The 27,991-nt window shown below is 43.2% G+C and overlaps 1 protein-coding gene across 6 annotated transcripts in view; it reads right to left on the minus strand.

The window, feature by feature from the left end:
* GPM6B (glycoprotein M6B) overlaps window positions 1-23,265 on the minus strand; it is a 44,148-nt gene extending 20,883 nt beyond the window's left edge. Inside the window, exons 1-2 of one of the 6 annotated variants that reach the window (XM_023555201.2) lie at window positions 22,839-23,265; window positions 14,042-14,161 (exon numbers count right to left, since the gene is read on the minus strand). In XM_023555201.2, coding sequence (XP_023410969.1) covers window positions 14,042-14,161; window positions 22,839-22,899 — 181 coding nt within the window. In that variant the 5' untranslated portion in view covers window positions 22,900-23,265. Of the gene's footprint in view, window positions 1-14,041; window positions 14,162-16,163; window positions 16,428-22,838 lie in introns of those variants that run through there. The other 5 variants (XM_023555200.2, XM_003415985.4, XM_023555202.2 and 2 more) reach the window with 5 other exon arrangements.
* Between the last annotated feature and the right edge of the window lie 4,726 nt (window positions 23,266-27,991).

Genomic DNA, 27,991 nt, shown 5'->3' on the forward strand with positions numbered 1-27,991 from the left:
TCCATGGGGGAGACAGACATTAACCAAATGACATCAGCTGAGAGGTGCTATGAGGCAAACAGTGGAGAATGACTGATGTTTTTGAGGGGAGGCCAGAGAAGGCTTCCAGAGCCTATATCTGAAGGATGAATTTGAGTTTCCTGGGTAAAAGCTAGGGAAGAGCAAGAAGAGCCTGAACAAAGGCTCCCTGACAAAAATGAGTAGAGCGCATTCATGGGTGTGAGAGAAGCCAGAAGACAAGAGAGTCTAAAGTGAGGGTGCAGCCTATCACAGCATGACCACTTGGGGTTTTCTGGGCTACCTTAAGGATTTGGGGCTTTATCCTAAGAATCATGTGAAACCACTGAGCATGTTTAAGCATGGAGCATAGACTGGGGTTTTGGTGGAGAACTCTTTTTGTCGGGGAGGGAGCAAAATAGATGCGGGAGTAAGTAGAAACCCATTGCAACAGTTCAGGCCAAAGACAATGGAAGCTTGGACCAGGGTGGAGGCAGTGTGAGTGAAGGAAAACTGATGGTCTGAGAGATAATTAGGGCATCAAATGGGCACACATTGGTGTGGATTGGATGGGGGTGTGTGGGGATGGATTGATGAACACCAAGGAAGACTCCTAAATCCCTGGCTTGCAGAAGCAGATGGGTGTTGTGTCATTCCCTGAGCTAGGGTTGACTCAAACTCTAGCTGTTGACCTCCGAGGACAAAGATATTGAGTTTGGGAGATTTCTGATAGGTGCTTGGATCCGTGGGTCTGCCAGCTTCTACTGGACACCTGTGGAAACTTTCAGAGGTCAAGAAAAGATGTAAGTGGACCATTTATCAAGTGAAAGTGCTTTGCAAAGGGTGGTGACTGAACCAGCAGCATCAGCTTCAGTAGGTAGCTTGTGAGAAATGCACAGTCTCAGGCCCCACTCCAGACCAGCTGAATTGGAACCTGCGTTTTAACAAGATCCCCAGGTGATCATTAAAGTTGGAGAAGCCTCTTTCTAGTCAACAGTCCCACCTTCAAGCATGGCGTCCTGAGGCAGTTTGAAGTGCCTATTTTTGTGTTCCATGGTGTTTGGCTTTCTCTCCCTAAGAGGTGGCCCACTGAGTTTGGCCCTAACACTCCAGCCACTTGCCAATCAAATGGCAAGTTCCAGGGCTGCAACAAAGAAAAAGAAACGTTCCAAGTTGTTTAGCTGTCTTGAAAAGACTGCAACAATAGTGCTTTTACTGAGCCAAGCAAGTTATTATTCACCTCGGTGGTTCCCACATCAAAAATGCTTTAGTGTCATGCCACAGACAGGGTCTGAGAAAGCAGACTCAAAATACCCCTCCCACGGAGCTGGGAGTGCCCACCCAGACAAAGAAGTGTACAAGAAGCGCAAAAAGTCATGACCAAGGCTGATGTTTTCAAATACGGCGGTGGCACTCCCAGCAGCAGACAGCCATATTCTTAAAAGCTGATGCTAGCTAAGGAAGATCAATGTTTTTCTTGGACACTCTTATAAATCCACAGGCTGTTTCCCCAAGCTTCAAACCAGCAACGACAAAGTTGGTTAACACGAATCAAGAAAGGCAAGGGAAGTTGTTTTTTTTTTTTTTTTTTTTTTGGATAACTGTGATCTACTCATGTAAAAAAAATTGATGCCGGGCTTTCTGGCATATTTTACTTAGAAATCTCAATCCCTCTCATCAAACCCCGCAAACCTCTGTTGGGCTAATAATGTGTTAAGCCTTCACTTAGTTGGTCTCTGGCTAAAGAGAATTTTCAGTTTTGATTTACACAAAAACTCCAGTGTGCATTTGCCGAAGACAGTTTAAATATAAACCACACAGTAGGGAGAGAAAAATATGCATCAATGTCTCTAACTCTCAATGGCCATTTTGTCTCCAGCATCCCTAGAACCTTTTGTGCAGAACAACAGAATAAAACACGTTTTGTCCTCAGGCTTGGGACTGGCCGTTGCCATGGCTGTGAGTTCATAACAGCCCAGTGATTTGCCCCAAGTTGTCTGTGATGCTGGCTGCAGATTTAACACTGGCTCCGAAGGAGGGCCAGCGGGAACAAGGGCTCGGATTCTTCCCCAGGGAATGAATGTGACACTGACACACACACACACACACAGCCCTCTCTACATGGCCTGCCTCACTAATGAGCCACAAAATTAAAAAGCAAAGGAGCAGGAACCAAGCTTTGCAACTTTCAAACAACCAGCCACAGGAAAATGGAGGCAGATAGAATCCCACTTAAGAGAGGCAGACGTGAATGTCGAATGTCAGTGAACAGAGACCTCGGCGATTCTGTGATGCCCTGAGCCCTATGGCAGGGACTGTCAAAGGCAGGGTAACGGTGCCTTTGGCAATGTCACCACCAGGAGGGGGGTGCTGCTGGCATCTAACGGATAGAGGCCAGGGATACTGCTGAACACCCCAAGATGCACAGGACACCCTCCCACCCAGGGACAAAGAATGACCCATCTACAAATGGCAATAGTTGAAGGTTAGGAAACCCTGCACTAAGGTTATAAGACACACAATCATGGCCTGAGAAACCCAGTAAAGACGCTGCCAAATTCTAAAACATGCTTAAAACAAAATGTACTTTATTTAAAAAATACAGAGCAGGGAGGTCTCAAACTTTGCTGAGCATTAGAATCATCCAGAGAGCCTTTTAAAACCCTGATGCCCAGGCTTCACCACAGACCAATTATGACAGAATTTCTAGGGGCAGGACTCGGGAATTAGTTTGTTTTTAAAGTTCCCCAGGCTGAGAACCAGCGTTCTGGAGCAGAGGTCGGGAAATCCAGGGCCACAGGCCAAATTCAGCTCTCCATATGAACTGTGAGTTAGAATTGTTCTTACGTTTCCAAATGGCTGGGGGAAATAAAGCTCAAAAGAAGAATGGTATTTCATGACACATGGGAAGTATATGGAATTCAAACTTCTGTGTCCATAAATAAAGTTTTATTGGCACAGAGCCACACTCATTCATTTACATATTGTCTATGGCTGCTACAAAGGCAAAGTTGCCACAGATATTTATTATACGGCCCTTTGCAGACAAGATTCTCAAACTTTAATGTGCAGGTAAATCCCTGGGGATCTCGTTAAAATGCAGATTCTGATTCCAGAGGTCTGGCATGGGGCCTGAGCGTGTGCATTTCTCACCAGCTCCCAGGTAATTCCGCTCCTGTCTAAGCAGTGAGCACATAGAACAGGGGTTCTGAAAGCACGGGCTGCACAACCCATGGGAACCCCAAAACCCTTTCAGGAGGTCCACAAGGTCAAACTGTTTTCTATCAACACTAAGATCTTATATACTTTTTTCCAGTGTGTTGATATTTGCACGGTAAAACTGCAGATGCCTTAGCATGAATCAGGCAGTCATACCAGAGTGTACTGACCATCAGAGCATTCTTCACCACCACACACTGGCTATTAAAAAAATAAAAAGCCAGTTTCACTTAAGAATGTCCTTGATAATGCCGTAAAAAATATTTTTTATTAAATCTCAGCCCCTGAGTACATGTCTGTTTAATAGTCTATGTGATGAAATGGGAAGTGTGCATAAGACACTTCTGCTGCAAGTCCTGGCGTCATTGTTTGAGTTGCATGCTAAACTAGCACCTTTTTTCATGGAACACCATTTTTTCTTGAAAGAATGACGGACATACTAGAGTTATTCAGACTTGGGTATCTGGCAGAAATTCTCTGGAAAGGGAACCAAGACTTCGACCTGTCATACTGAGACTGACAACCTCCCAATACTTAACAGGCATCTGGATGGAATCAATGGTGATATGAACAAAGGTGATTTCTTTGACATCATATAATGAAATGTGTCAACATCTAGAAGATCTGCACAACTCGGAGAACCAATATCTTCTGAAAGAACAAGGTATGATGTTACAAAACCATTTTTGAATATGAGACCCAACTGAAGTGTATGATAGAGCAATGGACTTTCAGTGGAACAGAGTATAAAGAGTTCATAGATAAGATTTCAGATTCCACATTACAAGTAATCTTTAAGAAATCACTATTTATTGAATTTTGGTGTATTATCAAGGAAAAGGAGCCCTGGTGGCACAGTGGTTAAGAGCTATAGCTGCCTAACCAAAAGGTCGGCAGTTTGAATCTACCAGCTGCTCCTTGGAAACTCTATGGGGTATTTCAACCCTGTCCTATAGGGTCTCTATGAGTCAGAATCTATTCGACGGCAACAGGTTTGGTATTGATATCAAGGAAGAGCTCCATAGTTATCTGAAAAGGCCACTGAAACACTCCTCCTTTCTCCAACTACAAACACATGCAAGGTCAAGTTTCCACATACCTCAACACAAACAAGATACCCCAAGATGCCTCTGATTAGATGCAGAAGCAGATGTACGACTCCAGTTAAAATTAAGCCAGACATTAAAGAGATTTGCAAAAATGCAAAACATTTTTGTTTTGGAAAATAGTTATCATTCCTAGACATTGTGTATGTTAACATGTAAGGGATTTGCTATTGTTATTTTAAATAAACAATAAATTTTTTATTAAATAATAAAAAATAAAATTTTCCATTAAAATTTCTCATACAGAAAATATTGATAGATACAGCATACATGAGCAAAAGCTTTTTGGGGTCTTTGATTATTTTTAAGAGTGTAAAGAGGCCTGACACTCAAAAGTCTGGGAAAACCACTGGTATATCACACTAGGAAGGTAGCATGAAGTAAATACCCACACTTGGCTTCCTGTTAAAGAGCTGAGTGAGAAATCACTCAAATGAAAAATAGGTTGTTTCCCAGCTCTCACTTGACTTTCTTACAGCCCTAGACCTAAAAGCTTAAGTATATAATGATAAAGATGCTGAAACTATTTCTAATGATATAAAGGGAAAAGCTTTTCAGCAGATCCTTTGAAAAGTATGCCCTAAAGTTTATTAAATATGACACATTGTGAAAGTCTTAGAATAGATTAACCTCTAACATTTGCAACATGGCATGAGCAGGAAATGACACGCAATTATATAAAAGTGAAGACACATTCACATGGTTGGGGATAAACAAATTCAAGAAACAGACACTTGTTAGTCACTTCCTTTGCCTTTTGTGGGACCTGACTTTGGTTTTAGTAAAGGCCACATGTATGCTCTCAGCTGAGTGAAGTGTGTGTGTGGGGGGGCAACAAATCAAAGAGACCAGCAGTGGTGTGGAGAAGCTAGATCTAAGTTCCAACGACGCAGATTTTAAGAGTGTGGAGATCTGTAGGGAGCTCAAGCTTTCTGAGAACTATTCGCATAGTTAAGCTTTGACAGCAGTCAACCTCCTCTGACCATCTGGGTGCTATAGTCTGTTTCCTGGATGCTGTTCAATTCAATGGGTGTCTGGTGAATCACTGTTATGTGCAAGGCATTGTGCTGGGAGCTGTAGGAGTTTGGTTTGCCTTCCCGGCATTGACACTTAGGGTGCGGTGAGGGATTGGTGTAAGACACATAGACAAATAAATATAATTAAAAGTAGAATAAAGCTTGTGCCGTAAGAGGAAACAGGGACGTTGGTGGGGTGGTTTCACGTGGGAAGCTGAGGAAGGGTCTATGGATGGCAGCGGTGTAGACAGAAAGGCCTTGTGAACAGAAGGATCCCCATGATCAGGACGGATAGAAAAGCACAAGGAAGGAGAGCAGGACCAATGTGGTGCAGGGGACCTTGGGAGAGTTCAGGGTGTGGCCGCGTTTAGCAGGATAGTGTCAAGGGAGAGATAGAAAGGCAGGTGGGTGCTCCTGTGGGAGGCCTCAAAGCCTGCCTGAAGCCTGCTGTGCTTCACTTTGCAGGCAGTGGGGAGGGACGGAAGGTGAGTGAGCAGGGGAGGCAGGATGAATCTGGCAGCGGAGTGTAGGCTGGGTTGGAGCAGGTGCAAGCTCTTTTTTTTTTTTTATTCAGAGGGGGCAGGGCATATTCAATGGGAGCAGGAAGGATGAAAACCAGACAAAGGCATGGAGCTATTAAGCAATCAACGTCACGCAACATTTTACAGGAATGGTTGACGAGAAGCTGTGAGAGCATTTATGTGAACCCATCTTCATAAGAGCCGTTCTAGAAAAGGCACACTAATCCAGGGTGACAGAAAGCAGATCAGTGCTTGCTTGGGGATGGGGGCATGGGAGGGAGGATTCCAAAGGTGCCCAAAGAAACTTTGGGGAGTGATGGATATGTTACCATGGAGTGATGGTTTCACGGGCGTATGCAAATGTCAAAACTTATCAAAGAACGCACTTTAAATATATGCAGCTTATCACATGTCAATTATACCTCAAAAAAAGCTTTTTAAAAAACACCGTTAAGTTTGAGTTTTACAAAAGACACCAGTAGTTTAAAAGTGCTGAGAACCCCTTTTGGAAATTAATGACCTGGTGGTGAAAGGTAGGAGCCAGATAAACCTGGGGGGGGGGGGCATCTACTAGGGAGGCAGGACCCATGGGCTGCCCCCACTTGGTGGTGGCAGGGAGACAGACAGGGCGGGAGCAGGCTGGGGACTTCCCAGACCAGGAGGATGCACACCGTGTTCACTCGGGGGCAGCAAGACAGAGCAGGAGGCATCCTCTGGGCTGAGGACTTTGGACCTCAACTACCAAGTAGAGGACAGGGGGCTAGAGTTAGGGGAAAGAAAGGGAAGGGAAGTGAATTAAAACCTAACTCTTTTCTAATCAAGAACTGACATACACAACACACACGCAACACACACAAATATACACACACGTCTGTATCTACATGATGTACATACCATGTGGATATATGCAGACATCCATGTATGTGATCTATATTACATACGCGTATCTGTGGACTTAAATTTGTTGCTGTGTCTTTTAAAAACTCGTCTTTAGAAAGCACAGATAAGTAGATCGTGTATAATATTCCAGACACACTACGCTATCCCTGCCAGCAGTACGTGTGTCATCGGGGACAAAGCTATTCCACCGAGGCACTCTTCATCCAGTGCCAGTTTCCGGACTCAAGCATAGGGTCTAGCCCAGGTTTCTCCACTGAAGCACTACTGACATTCTCCATGGTGGGGGCTGTCCTGTACGTTATAGGATGTTAAGTGGTGTCCCTGGTCTCCACCTATTAGATGCCAGTAGCATCCCCCCTCTACCTCGAGTTAGGACAACCAAAAATGTCTCCAGACATTGCCCAATGTCCCCTGAGGGGCACGAATGCCCCTGATTGAGAACCACTGGTCTAGAGCAATGGTTCTCAACCTTGGCTGCACAAAGGAGTTGCCTGGGTGCTTTCAAAAACACTGATGCCTGAGGCCGACCCCAGAGATTCTGACTGAGTTGGTTTGGGTGTGGACCCGGATCTTACAGACTCCTCCCCGACAGGGGATTCTACTGTAAAGCCTAGGCTGAGAACTTCTTACCAGTGACCCATTCGTTCATTCTATAACATTTAACCCCATTTAGATCCTTTCTCAATTTAGAGTCATATGCAGGTGATCCTAGAACCCTCAACCAGCCAGCCAACCAACCAACCAATCAGTTGCTGTTGAGTCAATTTCAATTCATGGCAACCCCATGTGTGCCAAAGTAGAACTGCGCTCCATAGGGTTTTCAATGGCTGATTTTTTATAAGTAGATCGCCAGGCCTTTTTCTGAGGATACGGCAAAAGTGATAGGATCATGGAAGTCATTTCCATGATAAGGTTTCAAAAGACTTCCGTCTTGCTAGCAGTCTCTCTCTTACCCTCTCACTTGCTCTTTCTAATGAAGCCAGCAGCCATGCTGTGAGGTAGTTGTGGAGAGGCTCATGTGGCAAAGAATCAAGAAGGCCTCCAGCCAATGGCTTGTGAGCAACTGAAGCCCTCAGTTCAACAGCCTGCAAGGAACGAATCCTGCCAATAACCACGTGGGTGTAAGCTTGGAATTGGACTCTTCTCCAGTCGAACCTTCAGATGGGACCCCAGCCTTGGTGGGCACCTTTATTGCAGCCTCATGAGAGACTCTGAGACATAGTACCCAGCTACACTACGCCCAGACTCCTAACCTACAGAAACTGAGATAATGTGTGCTGTTGTTTCTAGCCACTGAATTCTGGAGTCATGTATGTAGCAACAAATAACTAACACACAGCCTCAGTCTGGTGTTGGCCTGCCACTCTACGATAAAATATTTGTGCATTTTTAAAAACTATATGAAGATGCAGTGACAATATAAAAAACATCACTTCAAGAGGAGATTGCTTCAAACGCCATCATACTGTCTGCTGAGGATGTGGGAATTTGGCCTTGGGCATCTTGATAATAAACATGTATACAGATTGCCTTTGAATTTCAAGTGGTGTGCGCTGTTCCTTGGAAAGGCATTCTGAACTGAAATGAGGTATTCTCAAGGGTTTTATAACGACGAGCTATTTGCTTAGCCAAGGTTATGATGTTCTATGTATCTCGCAGGGGTGGTCAAACTTTAGGGTGCCTCTCGATCACCTGGAAAGCTTATTAAAACATGCCAATTCCTGGGCCGCATGCCAGAGAGGGTGGGGCCTGAGAATATGAATTTTAACCAGCACCCTTGGTAATTCTGATTGAATGAGCTAAACTACTTTGAAAAATCACTTAAAGAAATGACCCCATATCACATTTAATAAAATATAAAAGAGATTTTATGTATCACAGAAAATAAAGCCTGCTAAAGTACACTGAATAGAATGATAGATGCGAGGAGCTAATGACATCACTTCACAGGACTTGGTTTATTATGGCAATACTCTGAGGAGACCTGAAAGAGGCCGGAGGGGCAGAGCTTCCAGAAGGAGCCTAGGGACCCTCAGGAGAAGGGCTAAGTCATAGCCTAGAACCTGTGAATAGGGATTCCCCAGAGGGAACAAGTGTTTTGCAGCCTGAAGGGAAAAGGGTGACAGATCTTTCACAGAGAACATTTTAGGCAACTGCGGGGCTAGCAATGTTCTTAGGCGTTGCCTAACATGAATAGAGAGAATTTGCAGTCTGCAAAGACTGCGTTACTCTAAGTTACGGCTTGGCAATTTTTCTGTAAAGGGCCAGAGAGTAAACATTTTAGGCTTTGTGAGCCATACCTTCTCTATGGCAACTAGTCTGCCATTGTAGTGAGAAAGCAACCAAAGGCAATCAGTAAATACATGGACGTGGCTGTTTCCAATAAAACTTTATTTACAAAAACAGCCTGATCCAGTCAAGTCCTCACAGGAGTCCCATTTAGCACCTCTGTGAAACACCAGGAAGGTAAACAGGCTTTTTTCCATCCAGTTACCTTTCCTACAAACCTGACGTGTCACCTTTAGGGTAGTAATTCCTTAGGCTGAAAGCACTGTCCATGGAAGCGCCCAGATACAGTGCAAGCATGACGGTCTTCAGTGAAGAAAGCACGGTCCCACCTAAACGACTCTCTGCCACCCAAAATATTCCATTTAGTATAAAAGCCATTTCATATCAGCTTTTCAGAGACAGGGTAACACTAGGAGGCCCCTTGTTTGGGCAGGAATGGGGCACCCAAAAGGGGAGCTAGTAGACTCTAGTGGCAGATGTCCGCTCCTTCCCAGCCATTTCAGAGTACTTCCTGTGACTCCAGAGGGTGGCAAAAAATTTCAACACAAAATTAATTTTGATTCACTATAACCAAAAATGTAAGGGGTAATATAAGTGAAGGGAAGAACAGATGTCACTACTTCTAAAAGGCTGGGCATCACAGCTTTGAATAGTCCAAGTTGGTGTTCCTCAAACCAGATGTTGTCCCTGATAAAAAGCTCCAGATCAAACCTCGGTACTGATCCATCTGCTGCTGCTTCTCATCTCTGCTCTGCCTACTCTGAGCTGAGGAGGAGTCACACGACCAAAAGGCAAAGGGAGTTCTAGATATCACAGACACAGTGAGTCACTGTTATACAGTCAAGTATCAATCGCATACTAAAAAATATATACAATAAAAAAAAAGGAACATTCAGAAACAATCAAGAAATTCCCTATCAATCAATGTAATGGCTGGCACAGTAGTCTTCGGTAAATAAAACCAGTTGCCACCGAGTCAATTCTAACATATGGTGACCCATGTGTGTCAGAGTAGAACTGCACTCCATGGGGTTTTCAATGGTTGATTTTTTGGAAATACGCCGTCAGGCCTTTATTCTTAGTTATGTTAACCATTTGCATCACCCTGGGACTAAGCTACAAAAATGGTTCACTGCTCTATAGGGCAGTTTGTGTTTTTTTTCCCCCCCTCAAAGTGCAGGTGATTAAAAAATATATATTTATGTATATATAAAAAAAAGCACACCCATTGATGTGAACTAATTCTGAGTCACAGCGACCCTGTAGGACAGAGTAGAACTGCCCCATAGGTTTTCCAAGGAGCGGCTAGTGGATTCCACTGCCCACCATTTGGTTAGCAGCCGTAGCTCGCCATAGCTCTTAACCACTATGCCACCAGGGCTCCAACTGATACATAGCAAAAAACAAAATACGAAGAACTCTAAAAAACTCAGTGACTTTACAGCACAAACTTGAGCTACAATCTGCTTTAATGTCTTTACTGTTTACCTCCATTTAAGCTGAAACACTGTGAGTAACTGGATGCCATTAGACAGACTCAGAGCCTCTCCTGGCTTAAGCTGTATTAATTAGCTAAGAAAGTTCCTCCAACCAGACTCCTGGGAATGGAGCGGCACCACCTATGCGAAAGGATTAAGGCTTTTCCCCTTGAAATACATTTCAAGTGTTTTGGGAAAAGACCTCAAACTTAGTGGTCCTGCAACCTTAGGTAAGGAAAGAGTGACAGTAATACCACCCAGAGATTTATCTCTGATTCCTTCTCTAAAGAATGACAAAAACTTGATACTATGTCCCAGGACTTTTATGTCTGCAAGTGTCATCCTACACAGGGATCCATGCGGCCCGGAGGGACACCTGCTGCGATTGTCAGGGAGCCAGCCTGAGGTTGCACCTGGGCCCACAGACAGCCCTAGCAGTGCCACCTGAGTCACAGCAGGAAATGCGATATGCGTGTCCCTCCCTCCCAGGCCCCACGCCCCTCCCCTCCTGCTCAGGAATCCATTCTGAACACAAATCACAACACTTGGGCTTCCTGCTAAACTCACAGCTAAAAACCAACATCCCCCACGCTCTCTGTTCACACGGAGTGGGTGCTCTCTTTGTTTGGACTTTTGAAGCATACGGCCATCTTCACCCAAACATCAGAACACTGTTCAGATTTGGGAGATGGGGAAGGGTGATGGATGCTGGGTGAAGTGGGTGGGTATTCTGCTTCTTACCTGTTAAGACTGAACTCTGAATTACAGGGGTACACGCATATGGGTAGTCATCTGTGGCCCATAAACTTGTGGCCCATAAATTTGTGGCCTATGTTAAGCAACAGCGTATTACGTGTCAGTGAATTCTATTAAAGAGGAGGGACATTTGAGAATTTCTCCCAAGCTCCTATCAACTACTTTCTCCTCCGGCCCTCTCTTTCCCACAGGAAACAAACTTCTGGCCTTCACTGGCCCTTCCCCCATCTTCTTCAGGGGAAGAGGCATGATTTCAGAGGAGGAGATAAGAGAATCACTTCTTTATTTCCTGTAGGCCTAGAGAGGGTTTCTGGGTGCCATAAACTTTTAAGTGCTCAGCTGCTAAGCGGAAGGTTGGAGATTCGGGTCCACCCAGAGGTGCCTCAGAAGAAAGGCCTAGCCATCTACTTCCAAGAAATCAGCCACTGAAAACCCTATGCACTTCTACTCTGACACACATGGGGTCACCATGAGTCAGAGTCGACTTCACGGCAACTGGTTTAGGCCTAAAAGATGTGGACATTTAAAAAAGCAAAAGAAATAGACAGATGGTGGAGGAGTAACTACCCAAGCCCTAAAGACATAATCCGCTGGGAAGTTAGAGCAAAAAAGAAAAACACGAAAAGGTCAAGGTGAAGAAACTGGAACCACCTTGACCTTTCCAACGAGCAATAAGGAAGTTGGGGGAGGGTCCCTACTCTTGTAACTTTGGGGTTGGGGGAGGCATTTTCCTTTGGCAAAGATTTCCTGGTCAGCCTGTATCAAAACCTCCCCCTTGCGCCCATGGAAAAAAGACTGAGAACTCTGCAAAAAAAAAAAAAAAAGACTTAAGAGCCATATGGAAGTCTCTATTTTTTACCTCCCACCATCTGGTTTGGGATCTAAGTACAGAATGGCAACTGCACTGATTTGGAGCCAAGAAAATCACCAAGCAATGGGAAGGGTGATAACCTCGTGCGTTAGCGCCCTGCAATCTGTGGCCTTCGCTGTCTTCTTTACACCATCATCGGTAAGGTCTCGAATGCTGGCTCCAGACACAACCGCTTCCAATGTCTGTGCCACGGGGGTATATGCTCTCTGAGGAGTTAACAAAATGCCCCTTTCTTTCTCTGCCATTAACTGTGCACATCAAATAGCATCTTTTTGCTTTTTTTTTTTAAGACAATTTTTCTGAGATATAATTTACATACCACAAAATTCACCTGTTTTAACTGTACAATTTAATGTTTTTTAGTAAATTTACAGAATTGTACAATCACCACCAAAATCTAATTTTAGAATATTTCCATCACCCCGAAAGAAACCTTGTACCTCCTTCCCCCTCCCTGCGGCCCTGGCAACCACTAATCTGTTTTCTGTCTCTATGAATATGTCAGCTCTGGACATTTCATAGAAATGCAGTCACAAAATATTTGGTCTTTTGGGCCTGGCTTCTTTCCCTCAGCATAATGTTTTCAAGGTCCATCCATGTCATAATAGCCTGTTATCAGGACTTCATTCTTCTTTATGGCCAAACAGCATTCCATCATAGGGAAACACCACACCTAATGGCAGATTCTTTATTAAGATGCCAGAACCTGCCGTCCTTTAAAGGATCTATGAAAATGAATGCTGGAAGGGGCCTCTTGTCTCTCCCCCACCTTTTACAAGTAGCACTACACAGGCCCACACCGAGCTGGCCCCTACTGGTCATACGTCAAATGAACCAATGAATTACCCAAAATATAGAAATAAATCCCAAATCAGATGACGTGGTCACCTGAAGCCACAAATCACGTTTAAAAAGAAAATGGAAAAGGTTGATTATTAAATTCGTTCAGGGTTTTCAGACTTCGCAATTTGGTGGGTGTGTTACCTTGCACCTCAAGATTCCTCTTTCAAGGGTTGAAGGTGCTACACTATTATTTCTGAAAAAGTAAGCGACCATTTGGGAGCAATGGCACTATGGCTTCGTGCAAAATCATAGGAATCCTTTAAGCCTGCTTTTGTATTTATCTGACACACCATCCCTTTAGAGCCACAGTTAAGTGACTTGAATTACACCGAGTCTTACTAATGGCACTGAGTACGGAGGCCAGCACAGACTTTGGGAAAACATGAAGGGGTGGATGTCCAGGGTGCTCGGCGTTCCCACCCTCTGGCTCCCCTAATCGGCTGACGCACACTTCACCCACACCCAGCACCTGGCAATTCTGAGAGACCAGCGTAATTCCTGAGCAAGGAAACCAGAAATCAGATCCCATGAACCTACCTGGTGGGAACTGAGCATCGGTTATCCGATCCTAATTTCATGGGCTTTGATTTTTTTCCTTCTCAAAGGCAATAACTGAGGTTAAAACAGGGCGATGCTGAGTGGCAGGCCTGGAAAGATACTTGAGGATGCTCACAAGTGCCCTGGCCCAGTTCTTGGCCCTGTTCGACCCCCCACCCATTATTGGTTCTGCCATTGGACATTTCGTGGTTAACCCAAAGGCATAGCTCACTATACACTGCTTGCTCCCTTTGAGAAGAGGAGGTGAGAGGGAGGGAAGGAGGACAAGGGAGAAAAACGGAGAGAAAGATGGGGTGGAATGGAGAGAGGGGGAGGGAAAAAGAAAGATGATTAAAACTTTTTACAGGGCCAATTTCACCCACGCCCATGTGAACAAATTAATGCATCAAGTAAAACATAAAATGTCACCAAACTGAAAAAGCCATTAAAAATCACATTAAAGATAACAGTGACTTGCTATTAGAATGCATCCCGAGGCTGTATTTACCTGGACTGCTCAAGGGGCCAGCCCTGTCCCCCTGGGTTGGCACAGGATGGTACTGGTGGTTCTTTGAGCCTGGGTACATCCAGTGGTACCTGCCAATTTCCATTTCAGCTCTGCTGTTCACTGCCAATTTCAGGTGGCAAAGAGTCAGTGTCTCTATCTCCAGCAAAGAGTCTACATCAGCATTTTTAGTTATTCTTTTACCACATAGTCAAAGGAAAATGGGGTGCTACCCAAATATGCTATGGAAATACAACCCCTCAGTAAATGGCAGCTCTTTCACTCAGCATGATGAATTGAAAATGCTCGCGGTCTCCCCTCTGGTTTTGCATGTAAGATTACATAAATCCCCCAAGTTATTTTTTCTTCCCTTATTTTCTCCATCTTTCCCTTTCCGTCTAGCCCTTAGGATGCTCAATTGGGGCAGACACTATTCTCATAGAGGAAATGTGGCTCCTCATGATAATATTTCCCTATTTCATTTTCAGGCCATCAGAGCAATATGATCATTGCCAGCTGCACAAGCAAAGCTGAATACCAACTCACATCCCATAATGGTACTAAGTCCTCATCTGGAAAATCTGGAAAACAGACTTGTGGTCTGCTGAATCTTGGATGAGACACCTGCGCTCCCACTGCCGTCTGCAGCAGTCTCTGTCACCTCATCTTAAACTTAGTACTACCTCAAAATCTCGAATGTTCTGGATTAAACCCTGTTCCAACTCTCTCCCAGCATGTTGGGCTGGAACCACTGCTTACTCACACACGTGCTAACCATTGGCTTCCCAGGGATTCTGGTCCCTCGCTGGTTATATGACTATATTTCCCACTTCTTAGGGTTTGAGGAGGAAAATACCTACCAATTTGCCTGGCACAGTGTAGGCTTCTGATAACTGGTGAACTTGAATCTTGAAATCCCTAAGAGACCATAAGGTCACTATGGCAGGCTTATATCTGAGAATTCCACAAAGCATAGTAAGAGGTATGTCCATCTGAGGTGCCACAAATATTTAAGGATGAAAACGATGATTCTGTCATTATGTGGGTAATCATTCCATTAGCAGATCAAGCACCTCCAATTACTGAGGACAAAGACCAGGCAAGCAGCCCTGTCATGAGGCAGACAAGCCAATGCTTAATGTCACAAGGCATTTCTTTAGGAAACATCAACTCTACTCTCCATCATCTCTAAAAATGCTCAAGGTATTTCACCTTGGGAAGTAGAGACATAATTTCCCAGGTGGGCTTTCAGAGAAAACCTTTTTGGACTTCAAGGTCAGATAAAAGCATTTTACTTACAAAAGGAAAAAAGATGCTGGGATAAGATCAGAACAAAATGATTTTTGTTGCTCTGCTGTTTTTGTGTCAAGAACAATGGCGATTGCTGTAATATACGGAGTGTTTACGATGTGCTAGTCATCGTACTAAGCACATTGTATCTGGAACCTCATTTGTTACAACCACCCTAGGAAATAGATACTATTCTTATTCTGTTTTTACTGATGAGGAAACTGAGGGCAAGGAAAAGATAAGTCATTTGCCCAAGATCACTCGGCCACAGGGTGGAGGGGCCTGGTGTGAGCCTGGGTAACCGTACTCCATCGTGTTGTCTTACTGCGGCCTGTGCATTTGCTCTAACTTTCTACTTTTTGGCTGAGGCAGTGGTTAACTCAACAATAGTTTTTCTGAGGTCACTTGGAGGTGACCTGTGCTTCTTTGCCTCCTAAAGAAATGTTCCAGGTCCCATGACAGTAACACTATTTTGGGGTTCTTAAAAGTTCTTAAGCTGGAATTAGATGTTTGTTTTACTGCTTACAAGATTCTGTCTCAGACATAAGTTGTGCTATATTCTCTTAAGTCAATGAAACCCAGAGGGGCTGGTGGAAAGAGCCAGAAGAAGGCCACATCCACCTCATTGTATGATCTGATTTTTTTTATAAAGTTCTGTGAGCTCTCCATATCGACCCCAAACAAGTAGTTCAATTATTTTTTAATCTGAAAATTATCATCCTCCTTTTAAAAATATTTAGCTCCACATGCCCAGCACATAGTAGGTACACAATAAATGTTTGCTGAATAAATATTTAGCTGCAGACAAGAGACCAACAGTGAAAGCTTTTGGTACCTGGAACCCTGTGGGGCGAGAAATAGACCTTTGGGTCCCCCGCCACAGTGATCTCGACACAAGAGTCAGGGAGGCTCTGCGTAGGGCACATTTGTCACCTCCTCTCTGCTCGTCCACATCTCCTGGAATGGATGGGGGCGAGGTCTATAGACATTCAGGCACAGGCTGTAGGCACCCACGACAAAAAACCACAGCCTGCCCAACACTAACGTGTTTTCTGAGAAAAGCACGGCAGTGGTGTCTGAGACGCTTCGTCCAGCAGAAAAACATGCTACGCCAGCAGCAGTGGGGATGGGATCAGCAACTGAGTGGGTGTTTCCTGACCCCCTGGACTAATGTTTCTGAGGAGACCTTTTTTACTACTGTAAATCTTTAGATATAAAGGAAAAGAAAACCATGTCCAATTTAACTTTCTGAGCCAGTATTAAATAAAGGTATTAAATCTAAAGTGATTCATAAAATTTCAAAGAGCATAGTATACATTTTTAACCCCATGGGCAAGGTCCCAACAAGCAGAAGGGAGTCACATGGCTCTGAGGAGATGCCTCAGCTCAAGTGGTGTATTAAAAACACTCTGTCAAGTATGGGCAACTGGAAAGACATGGAAATGTACACACCTAGGAAGACCCTGGTTGATGTCTTGCAAAGCTAAGACTGTAAAACATGCCCCCTTAGAGAGTAGAAGATAGAAGGGGGTGGAGATCTACCCATACTCTTACGGAAGAGCGAGAGACTGCGACCGACATCCAAGACATTTTTTATGGTCGGGGCTGAGGCGAGCTGTGTGGCTTATGGAGACAGACACAACTGTGGTGGATTATCACTCGAGGTGGTATGAAAAAACAGTGGGAAACTGGGGGGGGGGAGGGAGCCAAAGCCTTAGTCACTGAGTTATTGTTAATCGTGGTAAAATAATTTGGAAAAAGGTTAATGGTTGCCCAACATGATGAATGTAATCGATGTAACTGAATTGTACATGTAAAAAATGTTGAATTGGCAAATGTGTTGTTATAGATATATTTTATCAGGATAAAATAAATAAACAAATGGAAACAAAACAAAAACCCAATGCCTTGTTCATGTTTTTTCTTTTACTTAGACAATGTGATTTAATGATAAGGCTGAGTGGCTGAAATGCGGACTGAAACGCTTTCTAGCATTTAGGAAACTGTCACCAGAAGCAAATAAGTGACAAAGGCTGGGCTTCCTGGAAAGGCCAAATTTGCAGGGCAAGGTCTTTGAAAGCTGTATTTATCATCCTTCATTTTTAACTGTTATTTAAAATATTAAAGGAATGCCATAACAACACTACAGAATGTGGCAGAGGTTGGCAAGCTATGGCCACCTGCTTTTGTAAATAAAGTTTTATTGGAACAGAGCCACACCCAGTTGATTAAGTACTGTCTCTGGCTGTTTCCATACTACAATGGCAGGGTTGAGTAGGTGCAACTGGGGTTGTGTGCTTCACACAGTCTAAAATATTCTCTATCTGACCCTTTACAGAAAAAGTATGCTGACTCCTGGTACAGAATATAGCATAGTAGGGCTTGAATATATAAAGCAGTTAATGCAAGTAATAAAGTCAGCCTGGAAATTATTTTCTTTTCTCTGACCACACTACTCTCTGAAGAGAGATACCATTGGGCTGGCCAAGGATCAAAATTCTTCAACTAGTGCATGGCTTGCTATTTAATCTACCAATCAACACAACTGTGGTTAAAACCAAGATTAAACCACACCCCTGGTGCCATAGTGGTTAAGTGCTACGGCTGCTAACCAAGGGGTCGGCAGTTCGAATCCGCCAGGCGCTCCCTGGGAACGCTATGCGGCAGTTCTACTCTGTCCTATAGGGTCGCTATGAGTCGGAATCGACTCGACGGCACTGGGTTTGGTTTTGGTAATGATCCCTAGTTGAAACCCTGGTGGTATAGTTCTTAAGAGCTACGGCTGCTAACCAAAAGGTCAGCAGTTCGAATCCACCAGGCGCTCCTTGGAAAACCGTACGGGACAGTTCTACTCTGTCCTATAGGGTTGCTATGAGTCAGAACTGATTCAACAGCAATGGAGTTTTTTTCTTTTTTTAATGGCCCCTAAGATGGGTTAGCACACTTCTCAGTGTAACAGGAGGACAGAGAAGGCTGATGTTTCACAGAAGAACATTATGAAGTGAACGAACGGACATACAGCCAAGCAAGCACACTTGTGAAGCTGGGATTGTCACCTCCATCTCTTAAAAGCCATTGTGCTCACCACCTTCCTCCATTGCACAGCCATCCTTAATCCTGGCAAACCATCGCACGCATATGTACAAAGGCAAGATAGCATCTCTGGCACCATCCTGTTCAGCATCACCAGTCCCAGTGGGGGGACACATACCAGGGGACACTGGGTATTTCACATGTTCTTAGACACATGAAGACTAAGGAGTCATTTCATTAGGGTCATTTACCCTCAATTTACCTACACCTCTAAATAACAGAGAAATAGATTTGTTTAATTATACTAACAAAATTCAGGGCTCTCACTCAGTTCTCAGGGAAGGCAAATCAAAATTCCAGAAACGGGCCAGAATTCTTTTTTCTAATGTTAATTGATGAACTAGCAAGGCCGAGTCTTAAAAAGCAGGCTGATGGAAACCTCAGTGGAAAAGTAGGAGATACACCAAATGGTTCCTTGTGATCTTTTCCACATTTAAATTTTCTATAAAAAAAAAAATCAAAGGCGGCTGGCTCATACCTACCACATATGTCCGGCACCATCTGGTGGCCCACTCTTTTCTCGACAGCCTATTCCCCAGACACCCTCTCTTCAGATGTTCTCCTTGGCAGATTCTTACAGAGAAAACCTGCATCTAAAACTTTCTCTGTACCACAGTCATATAATCAAGTTAGAAAACGTCATTCAAATTCTCAAGATCAAAGAGTTCAGGGACCATCAGGAATAAATAGTGTAACCTTTTAAGTGTGTCAGTCTGGTTGTTTAGGACACAGGCCATGCAATCTAGAGGAGGGCTTTTCTTCCTAAACAAGAAAGAGGAGAGCCCAAAGTGCACGCATTTTGCTGTTAAAAATTTTTTTTTATCTATTTGATTAAATAGATTTAAATGGATGTGTTCATTTTTTAAAACAAGTCAACAGTTGGTTCATTTCTTACTCTGACTATATCCTGAACCTCATTTTAAATTACGCATTGTTTCCGGGGTGCTCCGTTTTTCTTCCAGTGTGCTTAAAAAAAAACTTAAATTGGATGCCTGGAATTCTGGCATTTATTTCAACAATGATTCACAGGGATTTCACTAGCCTGCCTGTAATTGTGTCAGTTGATTCCACTTCCCCGTATATAAAAATAATTTTCATCAGAGAGATTTAGATTTTTTTCACATAATAGAGCAAATGAAGACGTTACGATTCCATTGTTTTTCTACTCTGTGATTACGCACTCCCAGCAATTCCAGCTGCGTTTGTTTTCACAAATGGATTGATAGCAAGCAATACTCCACTGAAATAAATGGAAGCCCAATGCGCCATCTCTTCATTACTGGCTCCCTCGATCTATTTCCTTGGATTCTGTCTTATTCATTTCCTCCATTTCAGTGAGGCTGCCTACTTAATTCTCATGCTTTGATTTAATTTCACGCTTACAATTTAAAAATTGTCATTTGTGACAATGTGGTTATCTCTTACTTCCAGTAGACAAAACCTACATGCTTCCCTTTAAAATCCCTGAATAGCTACTAAATTCTTGCGAATTTTAATGGTGTCCTTTTTTTTTTTTTTTTTTTCAGTGGTGTCCTGTAACAATGGGCTCAAACACAGCACTGATCGTCAGGATTTCGCAGGACCAGACAGCGTTTCCCTCTGTTGTACATGGGGCTGCTATGAGTCGAAACCGACTCCATGGCACCTAACGATGACAGTGGTGTCCTGTGACAAAAATTATTAAGGCTGTTTCAAAATACATATACTTTCTTTTTTAAGGACTAGGAATGATTTGGGTTTAAAATAGGAACAAAGCCATTCTGATTTAAAGAAACGGTGCTCTGTGTTGGAGATGGTGAATCCCAACAGTTGGGAGGTTTTATCCTGACATAAGTCTCCAGAAGGGCACTGACTATAAAAGCTGAGGCTGATTTAGAAAGCTTCATTTAATTTACATGCTTAATAACCACTGTTATAATAATCCAAAGCTATTTATTCACAAGTTATAGGGTGCTAGCCTTTGGGCAAAATTGCCCCAAGCATCAACAATGCAACGAGAACAGGAGTGGAGGAATAGAGGGGGGAAAAGCGCATAAAAACTCTTTAAGAAGTGACAAAATGTATAGAATTAAAAAAAAATCCCTTGCTGAAAGACTTAAAAAAAAAAAAAGATCCACAGTTGAAGAATTACAGAACGTATTCTATAAGTAATTATGTCGAATATTTCAATGTTAATTTCAATGGAATAAACATATATTTTATAAAACGTCAAATTAAATCTGAAGGGAATAGTGGAATGACAAGCACGCACAAACATTTGTGGCTGTAGTTTTATGTTTCTGCATATGCCTTTAACGACAACAGGTGAGCAAACGGGAAATGGCAAAGAAGATTACTTGTGTGAGTTTTGACTTCAGGCAGCCAGTACATGAACTTGTTCATCTGAGTGAAGGTCAGTAGCCAGGCCACCCTCCAGGTCCACAGTTATGGTAGGTCACATAGCGACTGGCTGCTAGAGGATTAGTAAAAATAAATGACCTGGATCGTATTCTTATTCAAGCATGTAAGACACATGGGATGATATCTTTCGGTAACTTGGTATTTTTCAATTATTTTAAAAGACAGCTAGTGTTTATCAATTTTGGTAATTTTTCAAGTTCCTCCAGGAATTATCTCGTTTCTGATTTTGCCTGTAAAGCCACAGCTAGTGAGCTTTCATAACCAGGTTACCAAGGATACAGTGGCAGTCTGCAGATTTGTTATTAAATAATATTTAAATGACTTCAAATAATAACAGCCTATTTTATAAAACAAAATGAGATACCCAATTGAGAAGTAAAGGACTTTATACAGGTTTTCTGACCCTTGCTCGCTTGTGGGGAGAAAAACAAATGGTATATTTTTGCAGAGACCCAAATGGTTTTAACTGTCACTGGCAAATGCCATATTAATAAATAAAATTGTGTACTGGGCAAAATCATCTATTCTAGGAAACAACTGCTAGAAGCCATGCTAGACTTCCTCTGAATGTTATTACATTATAATATCCCCAAAATGCAGTCAACTTAGTCTCTAATCATCAGGGAAATAAATCTTTAAACTTTTATCTCCATTCTTCAGCTTGATGAATACTCTCAAGAGCTTCTCTTGCTGCTATTTAGTCATTTATGTAGATTAAACACACACACACATCCACATACAAGAAAAGCCAGCGGTTTTTTCTTTTTTTCTGGCTGAGGAGAAGGAGGAAGATGGTTTTGATGTAGGGATTGAACTATATCAATTTAAAAATGAAATTGCTTTTGTTTAGGATAAACAGAAATTATTAAAATATTGTGTACAAAAAGAAATTCCATCTAAAAACAGTCTCTCCACCAGAATGCTGTTAAGTTGGACTATATAAAATTGTTGCTGTGGGTGGAAAAATGATTGACGAGCACCAATTTCATATGGTTTAACCTATGTGTTCATAAACCAAACCCAGCTGTGTCTCCATCCTGGAGAATTACTGTTGTTTAGTGGCTGTCAGTGGACCCCACGGCCGTGAGAAATCACCGAGCCTGATGGCTTTTTCTAACAGGGCCATCGCGGTTATAGAATGTTTCTGTGCGTTCACGACAGTCTATCACTTTGGGTGAGCGAGATGCCATTAACCTAACAGTGGCTGAGCTGATTCGATGGACTATCAAACTTGAAATCCATCCATTATCTAGAAAAAGAGAGATTAATTCTAGCTTCTCTTTTCTGCCACTTTCTTACTGTAAAACACTTATTTCTCCCAGAAAGCCATTCTGTATGTCAGTATCCTGAGATGTTCTAAGATTCTGCTTAAGGAGTAGAGCCTTGATCAATTTTCCTTCCCCAAATCTCTAAGTCATAAGTAGCAGGACCCCCCCGCCCCACGCCCCAGCCACGTTTTTCCATCAGCACTGGGGGACAGAGCTGACGTCCCCTCTCTCAAGCTCCAACATGTCACAGTCTGAAATAGCACTTGTATTAGAATAAGGAACTAAGAGAATGTCCCAGTCGCTAGCGCATTAGTGGTACCAAAACATATTTCACACGCGTGCCCCTCAGTTCCTCCTCAGCATTAGCAGAAAACACCACGTTCCATGTCCCTGGAATATGCCCGAGGCTTCTAAGCCATAGCAACATGCAGAACATAAGACGTAAGTAACGACTAATTATATTAATAAAAATAGACCGTTTCCCCAATCCATCTACCCAAGGTGACAAGCTCCAGGGCTCCTTCTATGAAATAGCACGTTCGGTAGAAGGATTCGGAAGAGGCATGGATTGAAGAGACGAGGCTGCTCTATTAATTTTACATCAGTCTACATGAAAAAACCACCCCAAAAGCAAGCCCCTGCCATCGAGATGGCTTCAGAGCCATTTTAAAAGAGACAAAACCGGGCTCAACCTTTTGAAGCACCCCCAGTGAAAAGCTGGAAACAGGTTATTGTCAGAGCCTGGGTACCTTTTCTCTCTTGGCTTTGTTCAGTATTTTCCTCGGCTGCAGTTTCCATGGCTGGCTTCATACCATCCACCAAAAATGCTTTGCCCCACTCCCCCCAACACACACTTTTTTCTCCCCTCCTCTTCCTTTTCTCTCGGACTCCCCCTCCGTCTCTTATTTACACCCGTGTGATTAGAGGCTCTGTTCTTCCCTACAGTAGATTCCAGTCCCTTCCAAGATGCAAGTCTTGTCAGCGTCAATTTTCCTCTGCCCACTGGTCCACAAAGACAGCTGCCAAGGAGCCGGCAGCCATACGGCACCAAGGATCCCAGCTATAAAGCAGCCCTTCTGTGCTGATGGGGCCTCAAGTCTCAATGCGGCGCCCAGGGGCGCAGGACCGCTCCCCCACCGCGCTCTCCTTCCTTGCTTTCTTACAAGCGCTTGCTCACTTCTTTTCCCTCACCAAGGCACCCAGTGAATGCTAATTAACTCTCCCAGGGATGAATAGATTTGTGACATCAGAGGAGGGGACGTGGAGGAGGAAGAAAAGAGCCCCCTCCCACCACGTGACTCAGCTGGTCGCCACTGTATCTGTCTCCTCTCGGGACAATGCATGCCCAAGAATAAGTACAACTCTTTCTTCTCCAGGACCCTTTATAATGCATCAACGTTTGATTTATTTCATTTGCCCCAACCCTGGCAAAATTTATTCAAAGGGCTTGCCGTGGTCTCTATTTTCTTTGCTCTCTTTAATATTTGTCTTCTACACAATCAGCCTCTCTTGATAGACAGATACATAGACAGAGATTTTAAAATATATATATTTAAGAGGGGAGAAAAAAAATACAAAAAAGGGAAGAAAGTCCAAACAGGGGTTTAACAATAGCAGAGTAGCAATTTAGTATCAGAATCCATTCCCTGGTCTATAGCTAACATGCATGATAGTATAAGAGAAATTTGAGCTCAAGCCCAATTTATAAAAAGGCACCCTTCCTTATTTCAAAATAAGCATTAATAGGCTACAGTTATAGCTAACTGACATTTTGGTGACGTCTTAGAAAGGAAATTCAAAATAAGAGCAGTTTTCTTGTAGGGCGTGGTTATTTGTACATGGAGTTTTTTTTTTAATTCATTAGAACACCTTACTGAATGAAATTCAAAAGGGTGTTTTCAAGAGCATTCTCAACGTTCAGAATAAAAGCTATTGTATCAACAATGATTCTGACTGCAGATTTCACAAACCACCTTGGATACCCACATAGTACAAAACCAAAGTTCTCACGTCATCTAAGCATATTGTCTTCATCATAGTTACGAGCTATGTGTTTTCAAGTTTCACTAACTCTTGAACCATTTTTTAAACATTTGGCTAGCCCACTTGCCTTCATTTATAGAAATGAAGAACATTTACAGAAACTCAAGTCAAATACAGTGATGGCCACTGATAACCATAGGGTGAAGGATTCCCTGTGAATAGAATCTTCTAGTTGGTTGTGTGCTTATACAAATCTATCAAAAAAAAAGCAAATATAAAGACAAGATGGAGACCACCCTCTCCTAAAAAATTCTCCCAAGATTTGAGGGTTTGTTGCTCAACACCCCAAGAAAAGAGTGTATAAGATCCTGAATCCAAATCCTCTAACAATCTGATCTTGTAGCGCACTTAGTTTTAGACAATCCCGAAAGTCTTCTATATTCAATACCCCTGGCCCTGTCAAGCCAGGAAAGATTTCAAAAACCAGTTTGGCCTGTTTTAATACTTTCTTTCAATTTTTCACCTCACCTTCCACTTTAACCATTGTTCTAGAAGACCACACCCACAATGAACTGTTCCCTTAAATCTTGGCCCCCGCCAATACTATTGTCTCATGACAAGGGGATTGAGAAGCATGACAAGCCTAAAACTGCTGAATCTTATTTTTAAATGCTGATAGAAGCGGGAAGGCAGAATATGAAAGCTATTCTAAATACAAAGACAACTCTAGTTCTAGTCATTGAAATCAAAGCCTTTGGAGAAAATAGTCACAAATCTTCCAGCTACTACTGTCATCTCCCACATTCACTCTGAAAAACTATATGTAAATAAACAATTCATTTCTTCTGCCTTATTCAGGACTACCTCATTTTCTTTTCATTAGGCAGATAAAATACGATAATTCTAGAAGTTACCATCATACCACTTCATATCCCTATATACAACCTCAAAACCTAATTAACGTTTATGATAAACCATCTGAACCGGAAAAAAACAAAATTGAGAGAGAAATTGTCAACGGCAAAGAAGGAAACAGAGTATACCATTACAACATTTCTGACATCGGCATCCATTGTTGGTTAGAAAAACTGGATGAATGCACTCAGAAATGTCTCCCAGAGCTGAGAATAATTCCTGGAGCTTTAAGGCAGTCTGGCTGATGCTAAGAATTCTTCTGAAATGCCAAAACAGGTAAAATAAATATGGACACAAAGTAGATAAATTAGGTCGAACCATATAGAATTGCTGATGTTGACCAGTAAAAACTGTAGTTTCATGTGGTTCAACTTACCTATTTGAACGTCTTCTGCAGAATTCAGGTCAGCTCAGTAAACATGTTTTGCATAATCTCCTAAGCGCTACCATCTGCAAGAAGCATAGAGGTGCACAAGAGATGGTACCTGTCTCCAGGGAACCCACAGGCTAAAGGGATACAAAGAACTCTCCTCACCGGGGTAGTCCTAACACAGGCACTATGAGGAGCCTTGGCGGTGCAACCGTTAAGAGTTCGGCTGCTAACCGAAAGGTCAGCTGTGGAGATGGAAGGCTGTATAAAGGTCATTCTGTTGGTAATGTGGAAGACAGAGTGGGGCAGGAGAATAGAGGTTAGAAAACTAGTTAGTCTCCTGCAATAGTGCCAGGCAAGGTGAGGGCTTGAACTATGGCATGAAGGAAGTGAGGATCCTGATAACGTCTGATTGGAACGTATGTGTAGGGGTGGTAAAAGAGAATGATTCCAGGGTGAGTCTGGAGTTTCTAACTTGAGTGAGGAAATGGTCATGCCAGGAACCACCAAAATGGGGAAATGAAGAGGAGGAAGAAGTTTGACGGGGAAGATGGGCATGTATGGTTTAAGGTACCCCTAGGTCTTCCTGATCCCTGGGTGGTGTAAACAGTTTGTGCACGACTACTAACCTAAAGGTTGGCGGTTCAAACCCACCCAGCAGTACTGTGGAAGAAAGGCCTGCCAATCTGCTTCTGTGAAGATTACAGCCAAGAAAACCCTATGGAACAGTTCCACTCTTTAATACACGAGGTCTCCACGAGTTGGAATAGACTGAACAGCAGTGGGTTTGAGGCATCCTGGGGGAGCTGTCCAGGAGGCATTCTGGAATATGGCAACAAAGGAGAGGGGCTGGGCCGCAGAAGAGGAGTCATCACTGTAGAAGTAGCCTTGGGAGGACACGAAGTTCAGCTCTGCTTAAATGCCACCTTCTCACGGGGGACCCTCGCTGACAGCAAGAATCCTTAAATCTTATATTTCAGGCAGAAAAGATACTTTTTAAAGTAGTAGTAATGTTCAAAATACTATTTACTTCTGTGCTGTTAAAAATGCTATATAAAATTAAAAACATAGAAACTAGAAATATAGTACAGAGCCAGAAATTTTTAATATGATTGTCTGGAACTGGGTTCTTCCATAATTAGGCCTTCCCAAAGCTTAATCAATTTGGCAAAGCTTTTCCCCCCATTACCAGAATTATATTTCTAATTTTACGACCAATGTAGGTTTTATCTCTTTTAATGCCTTTTGATCCTTTACTCTTACTATTCTCTTTCCTAATCTATTTCCTCAGTAACTCCTTTATATTTGTTATATGTCCTTTTATAGGAAATGACACTGCAGAAAGCTAAGAGCTGAAATGACAAATCAAATTGGATGATGCACATGAAAACTCCTTACAAATGCTAAGGCTCCATAAATATAAGCTATCAGCACCGGTATTTCTCTTTAACGGGAGAAGGTGGTCCCCAGGCATGCCACCATCTCCAAACTGGCTAATGTCAGTAACAGGCACACAAGCAGCCACCCCCTCCCCAATCTAATCAGCTGTTTAAGTAACGACAGGCAGTGTCCTCGTTAAGAGTCACCAAAACCGTGACTGTTGAGTTTAGCAAAAGCTAGCTTCAGGTGTGATGTGCCTCTCTCTGCTAGCAGCCATCCCACTGAACCTCATTTTCAAAAGGATAACCAGAGAATGAACATGGCAGGAGCAAGCTGAGGCTTCACATAATGGAAATTGCAATGGTGTGAAAAGTTTCAACATACCAGGCTGATCGACGGGCACGGCACATGGAGCACAGAGACACAAGCAGACGCATGTATTTTCTTCACTGTTGTGCAATGCATCTAGTCTGTTCCAAAGTCAAGGTCAGCATTGCCTCTTCTTTCCTACTCTTTAAATCGGGGCTGCTCAACCTGGGTACCAGTGATATTTGGGGCTGGGTAATTCTTGGCTGTAGGGACTGTCCTGTGCACTTAGGATATTTAGCAACATCCCTGGTTTCTACTCATTAGATGCCAGTAGCACGCCCCTCACCTGGCTGTGACAACCAAAAATATCTCCAAATGTTCCCTGGGGGGCAAAACTGCCACCGGTTGAGAACCATTACCTCAAATCCATCTTTTCTTCCCTACACTTCCTCTGGCCATTGTGATATCCTGTCAGCCAATGGCTCCCCATCCTGGCTGCATGCTAGAATCACATGGGGGGAACTTTCAAAATTCCAATCCCGGGGTTCCACCCACAGATTTCTGATTCGATGGTCTAGGGCGTGTGTGTAGCAGGCCCTGAGCTTTAAAATCCTCCCTAGGTAATTCCAATGTGCAGCCAGCTATTGTAAGCAGTGGGGACAGATAAGATGTACTGCAATGACGGCAAGTCAATCAAAGCTGTTTCAGGAAAATTATATGGAGGGCAGTTTGATGGATGGACAGGAGACAGGGGAGAAGCCAGAGTCAGCACAGCCACACTCAACCGGGAAAGAGGTGGAAACTCTACACCCAGCTCAGGCAGAAGGAAAATGTGGACATCAAGGTGAGGGAGGGGGGCTTCCGGGTTGATTCCGAGACTTCCAGCTTGAATCTTTAAGAGGACGGCAAGTGCCCTAGGGGGCACATGAGGAGATCAGCTGAGGA

The sequence above is a fragment of the Loxodonta africana genome, chromosome X, assembly GCF_030014295.1.
Source record: "Loxodonta africana isolate mLoxAfr1 chromosome X, mLoxAfr1.hap2, whole genome shotgun sequence".
NCBI lineage: Eukaryota > Metazoa > Chordata > Mammalia > Proboscidea > Elephantidae > Loxodonta > Loxodonta africana.